Source organism: Bidens hawaiensis, unplaced genomic scaffold (genome assembly GCF_021521415.1).
Source record: "Bidens hawaiensis isolate Kalapana, Puna unplaced genomic scaffold, B.hawaiensis_p1.1 tig00000097_1, whole genome shotgun sequence".
NCBI classification, from domain to species: Eukaryota; Viridiplantae; Streptophyta; class Magnoliopsida; order Asterales; family Asteraceae; genus Bidens; species Bidens hawaiensis.
Window position 1 is genome coordinate 4,753,194 of NW_027491017.1, and position 11,629 is coordinate 4,764,822.

An 11,629-nucleotide genomic window follows, 5' to 3' on the forward strand; every position below is an offset into this window, starting at 1 on the left:
TGTTCAAAACTGGTTTATGTTTCACAACAGTTGCATAGATGAATCATCCTTTAACTGAGAGATAAAAATTACAATTTTTATATAAATATAATATACACATAGAATGAAATTAAACTTAGCTTAAGCCGTTGTATTATTGTTATTATGGTACATTATAACGTATATTACATATGTATTAGTTAGTAATAATTAATGACAATTAAGGTAGCAGGGAGACATTAACAGCTAGCCTTGTCGATAAACGCCAAACTTATAACGCATGCCCAAATATATTTAAACTTTTAAAGCTGCAAGTGTGGCCATTCCTTCGCCAGCCCAGTGCATAAACCAAAAGCCATGATTTAAGAAAGTGAACTCTCAACTTTGACACAGTGCTTGATTGAGATATTATAGCTTGTTTACTACAAAGTTTTTGAAAAAACTCTCATAAAGAAATGAGGACATGAATGAATCTAAGCCCGGATTATCATCCTCAAACAGATGGATAAAATTTGAAGACGATACAAACATGGAGGACATATCTAGGGAATGTTGAAGGAAACTAGGATCACCATTTGTTGTTGACACGTATAACAACTACCATACTGCCGTCGTTCAAAGCTTTGTATCCATGGCAGACAGTGTAGAATAGCTTGATAGTCGACAGAGGTGAGTAATTATCAGCCCCAAATATCATCCAATATAGTCCAGAAAAAAAAGGATTGAATATTGTATCAACAAACAATAAACTACTTGAAGAAGAGAAGACAGACATTGGAGTTTCATATAGAGATCACACGGATTTGAAAGTCTCAGCTTAACAAGGAAATATGGAAAGCGAAGATACATAAAGACATTTTGGAAATAATGGAAAGAGTTAAATAGTGCGGTAACTTATGAGTTAAAGTTACCTGATAACTTTAAGAGGATTAATTAAAGACACGTTTTACGTGTTTAATTTGGAAAGTTTAAAAGATCCAACTGATCCGTTGCTACCATATGAGGATATTTAAGTGAACGTCAAACTCAGCTACAAAACCGAAAACCGACAAGTCTTATAGACAAGAAGAAAAAGAGGTTAGGAAACCGCACCATATCAACAGCTGCTTTGGTACAATGGCAAGGTCGGAAGGGTCCCGAGCAGACTGTTGTAAATGCACAGTACAAAACTCATACCACAAAGCAAAACTGATCGATATTCCATATACAAATTCATGACAATGTCAATAACCAAATAAATGAAAAAACAATGATCACAGAATGCAAATAACCAGTTTATGTAAAAAGAAATAGAAAAACTGAATACTATTAAAACCATCAAGAGTTTAAGATGCACACCCCTAATATGTAACCAACCACATACAGGATACTAGGATAGGATGTTCATAGTTTTTATAACACAACAATACTACCGCGAAACAAACAATTTAATCCTGCTTAAAAAACCAGGCATTCTCCCTGTTCACTTCTTCCTGCTGTTCTGGAGTAAAATCATTCTTAATGTTGAACGTCTCACGAATTTCTTCAGACGTCTTTCCCTTGATCATGTCGGCAATTGTTTGAACAGCAAGATCCAGAAGGCTCTCGATACTCAGATAGTGAGCAGCCTGAATCAAAAACATAAAACATCCATATAAATAATAATAGAATTATAATTAAACCTCTAAATAAACGGAACAATGGTTGTAAATGTTCGTTTATATTTAACCAAACAAAAGATTCAAAGTCCGTATTTGTTCGTTAAGAAAAGGACTGCGGTTCACAACCGTAAACACTAACCAAAGGTTCGATTCGTTAACAAAACAAATTAAACATAACAAATTGAAGAAAATGTTGGTTATTTTAGTGTTATTGGATTAACTTGTCGATGGAGGAAATAACGTTAGAGATTAAACGAGTTAGGTGACGCGGGAGTGTGGGCTTTTTTAATAATAATGTTATTTGGGCTTTGTATACTTGGGCTTAAGTGGTATGTGAAGTGAGCTTAATTAATATTTGGGCTCATCTGATAATTGATCAAATAAATTGATCGATATTTTCCTGATGAAAAATAAACTCTCAATCGAATATACAGAACAGAAAGACGGTTACTTCTCTCTGGTTCTTCATCATCACATAGAATCATCAAAGTTCAATTCCATCTATAGAAAATTTATGTCTTATTCCAATAAATCATTGCGTGTAACCCGCAAATAGGTTTATCTGAAAGTGATTCATGATTCAGAGATTAATCCAGGCAATTGTTTAAGAAACTAAGATTGATATCATGATTACAGGTTTGCATCATTGATCGAATTCATCCTCCAGATACGCAATTTATACAACAAAGATAAACCTATTTAGGGTTTAATGGGTGTTCAGATTTAGATTCACGAAATTTAGTGTGAATAATTTAGTGTTATGTGGGTTGTGAATTAACTTTATTTCGCAAGTATTAGTGATCAAACTGGGACTGATTATCTTGGTTTCATAAATTTTGATTTTTAAAAATCTAATTGCACAAACTTTTTGATTTTTGATGATAACCATCAATTTGAGAAAAACGTAACCATAAGTGTGCATCACTTGTTGCATGATTATGAAGTGATTCAGTTTTATATGTAACCGTGATTGAAATAATAATTTATATTATTATTATTTATTGTTAAAACTAAATTTCTTTATTATTGTTTATTTCGTAGTTTTAATTGATAGTTTCGTATCATGTGGTGCGATTTATTCATGTGTTTGGACTTCAATATCTTATAGAAACCGTAATAATGTGTTATGGTGGGAATTTTAAGAAAGACGTAGATCATTTTCTTCTAGAAAATTGCATATAGATGTGATTCCTTCTTTTCAATTGAGTCATGGAGAAGAGGAGAACACTTTTGTTAAGAGGGAATAATGTAACTCTTGTGAGAATCAAATTGGTTATGACATTGGGATCATGATAATTGATTTAAATTTGATCAAAAGGTAGTGAATACAATAAAGAACTTAATGTGGCTTCAAAGCTGTATTTGATAAAAGTTTGTGATCATGATAATTAAAATTAGATTTATATGCTAATTTTAAAATCAAAGGTTTTGTGACTGTATTTAATTGGCATTTGGAAAAGTCTTTCATACTTCATATGATGATATTTTGAAATTAAAAACCGTCTTTGGATAATGATGAATGTTGATAACCTTGCACATGCTTCTAAAATTCTCTTGGGGATTCTCATATAACAGAGACAAATTGGTTTTGTTTTCTGTTAATTCAAAATTGGGACAAGGTTTATTGTTTACTTGATTCTGATTACAATGAAACTATATCTTTTGTTTTGAGTTGGATATTGGTTCAAGTGCGAACGAGGGAAACAATTAGAGAAGAAGCAAGTTAACATGCTTCTGTATGCAAAAGTCGAAAATTGTGAAACCCAGAAGTGGCTCCATCTTTCGTTAATATGGTTGAATTTGATAAGATATTCAGGAAATCTATCTAGTTCATAGGATATAAGCGTAAGTTTAACCCGTACATAAATAAAAAAGACTTTCGAGGGAAGATCATGGGTGGAAACAAGTCCAATGTGGCGGATCAAGTGGGTCGAAAGATCTGAATGCTTCATAAGGTACATTTACTATTTCTACTTTAAATTTAACAAAACCTATGAGTTTTGTAGATGATTCAACGAATCAGTTGAGACATGTTAGTATTTTGTATAACACAAAAACCGATTTTTTTTTATTCAAAGAAACAAATTTATATTGTAATTTGAATGAAATAGAATTTTGCTTAAATAGTTGTCCAGATGGTACACACATGGGATTGATGGGCCACGACCCAAGTAATATAAGCCCATTAGAGGTATACAAGTTGGGAAAACCCGTTGGGTGTGAAATAAACGAACTCGATCTTCTGATTTGTTATTAGACTCAAAAAGTTTAATGGTTTTATAAATAATTCGGTGAAGAATTATTTGTGGTTTATTTCTTATTCCTAATATGTACAGGATGACATGCTTGCATGGTGGGTAGACTCAGGTGACATGAGTCATATATGCAAGGATCTGAGATGGTTTGAAGAATTTGAACTGGTTGAGGACTTGTATTTACTTGTGGAAAACATATGTTTTCGATTATGTGTTGTATATTTTAGGGGTTAAAAAGAACCTCTTGTCTGGGTTGTTATAAGCAATTTCTGGTTTTAAGCAGGTTATTGGGTCAGATAAATTTATTTTATCTCAACATAGTACCTTTGTTGGAATCAGATATTTGTGTATTGGAGTATTTAAATTAAATATTAATGTTATATTTGTTATTGAATCTGTTTGTATGTCATAATCATTTCAAAGTAGGGTAGACTATATGTATATATTGTGACATGCCAGGTTAGGTCACGTGAATTATTTTGGAGTCAAAAGAATATAGAATCTTGAAGGAAATGATTGATCCCTTGTTATCTTACTCAGATTTGAGTGATTGATTAGACAAAGAAATTATTATTTTCTAGTTTTGATATAAAGGATCTGGGGGAGGTTGATGTTATCCTAGGTATAGTAATTAAAGAGAGTAATTATGGTATAGATGACTCGATTTAATTATTGAGAAAGTATTGAAGAAATTCAACCAATTTGATTGTTCTTCGGTTAGCACTCCTATATATTGATCCTAATATCAAGTTTGTGCCAAATCAAGGTGATTCTATTTCACAATTAGAGTATTCAAAGTTGACTGGATATTTGATGTATGCTATGATTACACAAAGACTTACATAGTGTATGTTATGGCCAATTTGAGCAAATATACTAGTAATTCTAGTGCTCAACAAGCAAGTAGTAAGCAAACTGCTTAACTATGGATGTGTATTCTCTTTTGGAGAATGTTTCATTTCAAAGGTAATTAAGGAATGAATTTGCATCACTTAACAATGGAAATCGAGTTTCTAGCATTTGCGACAATTGATAAAAGTGGTTGAATGACAAAGAAACCGTGATTACAAAATTCCATTGTGGTCGAACCGATATCACCAAAATCTATCAGGTGAGATAGTGATGACTATGTCAAATGTATAATGGAAAGTCTAGACGGTTATATGTTATACAATACAAGGTGTGATATCAGTTGAGTTTGTAATATATGAGTATAATTTGGCTGATGATCTAACTAAAGAGTTAGGAAGAGATCTCGTGAACATATCAGTCATGGGGATGGTGGTAAAGTCCATACTTTAATATCCTATATCAAGACACCCAATTCCCATCTAATACAACGTTAGATGCTGAATTCAATGCAGAAAGCTTGTCATAGAGATATTGGAACACAATATCATAAACATCCAAAGGTTTGTGTTCGGACCGCAAGATAAAGAAGGTTGAAGTATAACTTCTTAATAGTTCATTGATAAATTGCAGTGCGGGTGCGAGAATAATGAACTACCTATAAGAATATGAAGATTAGCCGCTTCAAAAAGCTGTGGACTTGAGCTTTGATACATTCCTTGAAGGATTAGGACACATGCTAGTAAAATATTGTGTCGAGTGGAATTTGGATTTATAAACGTATGTGTATTTTGCCTTGAAGTATTCAAATGGATAACAAGGGTTCAATCCATAGGGCACCCCGATATTCGAATATTTTGATCGTGTAATTTACTAAGATGAAAATTCAATCCGTATGACATTTACATTTATGCATACGTTTGCGTTTCTGTGACGATGGTTAAGTTATCATGGATATCACTAAAATAGGGGAGGATTATTGGTTATTTTATTGTTATTGGATTAACTTGTTGATGGAGGAAATAACGTTAGTGTTATTTAGGCTTTGTATACTTGGGCTTAAGTGGTATGTGAAGTGGGCTTAATTAATATTTGGGCTCATCTGATAATTGATCAAATAAATTGATCGATATTTTCCTGATGAAAAAAAACTCTCAATCGAATATACAGAACAGAAAGACGGTTACTTCTCTCTGGTTCTTCATCATCACATAGAATCATCAAAGTTCAATTTCATCTACAGAGAATTTCTGTCTTATCCGATAAATCATTGTGTGTAACCCGCAAATAGGTTTATCTGAAAGTGATTCACGATTCAAAGATTAATCCAGGCAATTGTTTAAGAAACTAAGATTGAAATCATGATTACAGGTTTGCATCATTGATCGAATTCATCCTCCAGGTACGCAATTTATACAACAGAAAATCTTATTGAAAAACGCACCTCAGTAAGATGAAGAAGAGCCGACTGATCCACATCCATAAAGTCCGCATCAAACAATTTAAAATCAACGTTATCGGATGCTTCTACATGCTTCTTACAATACTCAATAACCTTTGAAAGTGTGTTGCCAGTGACCTGAGGAAGATCAATGGTGGTATCAGCACCACCATTTTCGATCATCTGTTTGATTGTTTGAGACTTCATCGCCACCGCCAGATCAACCTCGAATGTATCACCATCTGAACTCTTGAGCACGATTGTCTTTGAGGACGACATCACCAAATGAATTAGTTTAGTTTAGGAGGAAACCCTAATTAATCGGACACCCTAAGCTTCTTGGATGTGGTATATTTATAGTGAAGAAGATATTGTTTAATTTGGGCCCCTTAGCTTTGTTTGAACTGTCAAGACTTGCCAAAAACTTATAAATAAAATGTGGTATTATAATAAGGTATTTAAATGATAGATTAGAACTGGTTTTTATATAGAGAATTTTAGGAATCGTATAAATGTTTGTATCTATAGATTTAACCATGATTTTTAAGACAAATAAAAACCCCTCTTTCTCTCTTTTGTTCTATTTATAAAGTCGTGCAGTTTTGCAAACAAAGACTTGATCTACGGACTTGATGCCTACAACGACAGAGTTTGTTTCTTGCTTGTCGGCCATGTTGCCAGGTAGGTCCGGACAAGGGGAAACCCCCCTTGTTGTAGATGCTCTAAATATTGAAGAATATAACGACGACCGTGTGATGCCTATCGTATGCTGTGAAGCTCAGGTATGATATGCAGATAGAGTTTTATTTTCTATAGTGAACACTAATTTCATATTAGACAATTTATCGATGTTTCGTGTAGTAAATTTCATGATGGAATGCTCCAAAAACTAATGAATTGTAATGTTTTTGTTTGGAACATTTCAGAAGAAGAAAGGTCGGCCTTACCACATATGCTTTGGATAATTATGTTTTTGGGATTAAAACTTTGGAACAGTTAATGATTTGTTATGAGCCTAAACAAACAGTTGGACTACTTTGGATATTCATTGTTTGAAATGTCATTATTCACTGCAAATAAATTATAAAAAAAATGTGTTCTTTTTGTTTTGTCTTACACTGTATTCGGCGCCGAAAGTCTTTCTTCCTCCAAAACACGGACAAAAAAACGTGCTGGTGTAGCCGTTTACAACAGAGCGTCATCTTTGGAAACACTGGTTACCGGATCCACTTGTTTCGTGGCGGGTCAGTACGTGTTCTGATCAATACAGATTCTAAGGAAAATGAATTCGGGTCATTTGAAAAAATTAATATGGTCGGGTCAAATTGGATTTTGGCCAGAAGCAAGTCAGGTTTACAAGAGTTGCCTTCTTAGCCCATTGACTAATTTGAGTATGTCTAAATTGACCAGCTGACTAATTTAGAATGACCTAAATGATCCCTTAAATTAATCTACTTTTAAAAAATGGGAAATGATTGGTACCTATACATAATCCAATTGGTTAGCGGGTTATTGGCGAGACAAACCAGTGAGTTTTGTGGGTCCTATCCTGCTAAATATATATTATACACAGAGAATGAAATTGCTATATGTATATGGTAATGGAGGATTTGTTGATTGAAGGTTAGTATCAAACTTAACCTTTGCTGTTGTATTATTGTTATTATCGTACATTATAACTATAACGTATGTTACATATGTTAATACAGTTATAGGAAGGTTAGTGAATGACAGTTATGGTTAATACAGCTATAGGAAGGAGTTATTAACAGCTTCACGGTTGTTGATAAACCGCCAAACCTTATGTACTTGTAGTGCATGACCAAATAATTTTTACTTTTTGTTTTAAATTTAAGCGGGTGATATATTCAAACGGGCTAACAACCTAAACATGGCCGTTTAACTCTGACAAACATTTAGTTTTTGGTAGAAAACAGATAACATAGTGCCCAACTGAGACAGCCTGTATATTTCAAGGTTTTGGAAAAGCTCTCAAAAGAAATCGGGACATCAGTGAACTTAAGCACAAATTGTCATCCTCAAACGGATGGACAAAGTGAGAGGACGATACAAACATTGGAAGACATGTTTAGGGCATGCGTAATAGATGCTGAATAAACTAGCTAGGATCACCATTTGTCATTAATAGAGTTCTCGTATAACAACTATCATAATGTCGCCTTTCAAAGCTTTGTATGCATAGTAGAAAGTGTTGGATAGAGGTGAGTGGGATTCAATTTTAAGCCCCAAATAACATCCAAATAGTCTGGATAAAAGATGATTGAAAGTTGTACCAACAGACAAAAAATTATTTAGTCAAAAGAAGACAGATATTGGAGTTTCATACTGGGAATAATGCGAATTTGAAAGTCTCGAATAGGAAATATGGAAAGCGAATAAAGACATTTTTTAAATAATAGCAATGCAGTGGCTTATAAAATAAAGTTACTTGATAAACTAAAGGTGACTTATTCATGACATGTTTTGTTTTACGTGTTTGATTTGGAATGCCATAAGATCTGACTCAGTCGCTACCATACCAGGATATCCAAGTGAACGTCAAACACAGCAACAAAACCAACTAATCTTTTAATCAAGAAAAAAAAGAGGCAGAAAAACCGATGCAATGGCAAGGTCGGAAGGGTACCGAGCAGACTATTAGACCCCAAACCAAAAGCGATATTCCACTTAACAAATTCAACACAAAATCGCAAACCAAAATAAACGCAAAAACAATGATCACAACATGATGCAAATAGCCAGATTATGGATGTTCATGGTCTTTGTAACACAAAGATACTATTCCAAAACTACTAAATTAAACAAATAAATTCCATGAATTCTCCTTGCGCAATTCCTCTTCCTCTTCTGGAGTGAAATCATTTTTGATGTGGAACGTCTCACGAATTTGTTCAACGGTCTTGCCTTTGAACATGTCAGCAATTGTTTTACTGGACAGATCGAGTAGGCCCTTGATGTTCATATAGTAAGAAGCCTGAAACAAAAGAAAATAGAAAAACCATAAAGATGTAATTAAACCTCTAAATTAAACAAACTGAACAATGTTGTGGTTGTTCATATATATATAATTGAAGAAAAGATTTAAACAAAACCAATCAAACGAATAGTTTTTTCTTGTCCATGTTTGTTCCTTATTAAGAAAATAAAATGAATGTGTTCATATTCATTCGTTAATAGTATAAACAAACGATTCATGATCAAGACAAACATAACTGAGCAAAACGTGAATATCAATCTGCTGACTAGAACAATAATCGAACTAGACAGAATCGTTATTAACATTTAAATTTAGTAAAACATTACAATTAACATAAATGTAATGCAAGTACCAATTTAAATGATTAAACATAACAAAATGTGGAAAAAAACGCACCTTCGCAAGATGACAAAGAACAGCCTGATCCACCTTCACAAAGTCGGTATCGAACGACTTCAGATCATCGCTATTTGGTGCCTCAACATGCTTCTTGCAGTATTCAATGACCTTTGAGAGTGTGTTGCCAGTGACCTCAGGAACATCGATGGTGGTACTATCAGCACCGCCAGTTTCAATCCTGTGTTTGATCATCAGAGAGTGCAACGCCACTGCCTCATCAACCTCGAACGTAGCACCGTCGGAACTCCTAAGCACAATGGTCTTTGACGAAGTCATCACCAGAAATTTTAGTTTCAAAGAAAACCCTAATTAATCGGACACACTAATTGTTCGATGCAAAATTTATAGTGAAAAATAAATATCTTTGAAGATGTTTCAGGTTAGCCCCTTACCTTTATTCTAAGTTTCAAACCTAGATTAAGTGAACTTAAATTGATCTTTTTAGAATAATTTCTTGTTTATAAGGGTTTTGGGTGAAATTAACTTAAATGTCGATCTTCATGAGTGTTACATGATTCCCATTATATTTTATCCGCCGAATCTGGATCGCAACATATTGAGTGTTGAACGATTACGCCTTCAAGGTTTTGACATTTGATTGGAAGGAAGCAAATGTTACTTGTCATATATGCTCAGCATTCATACTAAAGAACACAAGAAATGAGAGGCAATAGTTATTGAAAATGGTAACACAAATACTAACGAAGAAGAGAATGTGTCTCCAACACATACGATGAAGAGAGATAGTTATATGTGAAGAAACACGGATCCGATCCCATGTTATGGGTCCTGGATCCAATGAGTCCACAGGGTAAAATACGATAACTACTAACACATTATGAGCACAACTTCCCAAAATCCAATGACCAGAACCTTCAAAACAGACACCGTGAGTCTCGTTACAGGAAGGACAAGGTGGGGGGTCTTCCAGTAACCACCCTCCGGCGTGAGAATCAGTAGCGTTCGTAGTGAAGCAAGTACTTAAGCAAAGTAGACTAAGTGTAGTCAGAATACAAGTGAGTGAGTATGAATGAATACCTCATGCAGGTTGACAAGGTATTTATAGCCGAAGGAGGTAGGAAGGTGATTCGGCCAGCTGTCCTCTTCTAGAAGGTCTTAATAATCGCCTGGACGTGTGTCCTCTTATGATAGGTTGAGCTATACGTCCCATGTGCATGGGTATAACAACTGGACACGCGTCACCAAATGATAGGACGAATTGCACCCTGGCCATGTGCACGGTTATAACAAACTGGCCAGGTGTCCTTCTTTCATTGGTGGGCAAGTCACGTACTCCTCGAGTAACAATCGTGGACGTTCTTCTAGAGTGTAGTTATTTATTGACAGCTGTTTAATTGGCATTGCCCTCCAGTCATATTGGCGGACCAATGTCTTGTCCTGCGGATGACTTCTGAGGGTGCCAGGATGCTTTGGCACGTGATATGAGGACGTTCTTTCTCTTCCGTGATATGCGGGTGATCCGTATGTCCCGCGGGTGATATGTGAGAGACTCCTTTATGTCCCGCGGGTGGTACTTAAGGGTATTTGGGTCTTTTTGGTACCCTACCTCTATAAGTCCCCCTAGTGCAGTGTTTCTTCCGTGTGAAGTCCTTATGCGGGTGAAATTCTAGACTCAATGTATTTCGGGGGTTTTTTTGATTTTGAAGTTAGGTAGAAAATATCTTCTGTTGGTATAGATAATCGTGAAAAAGGACAAGTTAACCACTTGCAGGCCCGTGAACAGATGATGGGACGTTTATGCCGTCTGTCGCTGTACCCGACTGCGCTGCTTTTCTCTTTTTCGAATTTCCCACGTGACGTGGCGTGCTGTGATTAGGCGATTAATTTTTCTCTCAACTGTTCATATCCCATCGCATTAATTGCGATGGGTATAAAAAGAAGATAAATCTTCTAATCGAAGTTTTATCGCCTTTATTTTCTAATTTCCTTCTTTGCTTTCTCTCTGATAAAGCATTGAACTTTCTCATATACCTTCTTACCAAATTCTTCTACAATGTCTAACGTTCAAACTGAAATTGATGAGGTAGAAATTTCGTGGAACTACTCG

At 34.7% G+C, this 11,629-nt stretch overlaps 2 protein-coding genes across 2 annotated transcripts; both read right to left on the reverse strand.

Annotated features, from left to right (window-relative positions):
* Positions 1–1,244: 1,244 nt before the first annotated feature.
* Positions 1,245–6,581, reverse strand: LOC143563383 (SKP1-like protein 1A). The gene is made up of 2 exons (XM_077050961.1): positions 6,168–6,581; positions 1,245–1,586 (listed from the first exon to the last, which is right to left on the reverse strand). Exons 1-2 carry the CDS (start codon positions 6,441–6,443, stop codon positions 1,407–1,409), a joined length of 456 nt encoding a protein of 151 aa, XP_076907076.1. The 5' UTR covers positions 6,444–6,581; the 3' UTR covers positions 1,245–1,406.
* A 2,055-nt stretch (positions 6,582–8,636) lies between these two features.
* On the reverse strand, positions 8,637–9,918 carry LOC143563476 (SKP1-like protein 1A). Its single transcript, XM_077051038.1, has 2 exons — positions 9,559–9,918; positions 8,637–9,159 (listed from the first exon to the last, which is right to left on the reverse strand). The coding sequence occupies exons 1-2, from the start codon at positions 9,835–9,837 to the stop codon at positions 8,983–8,985; spliced, it is 456 nt and encodes a 151-aa protein (XP_076907153.1). The 5' UTR covers positions 9,838–9,918; the 3' UTR covers positions 8,637–8,982.
* Positions 9,919–11,629: the final 1,711 nt, after the last annotated feature.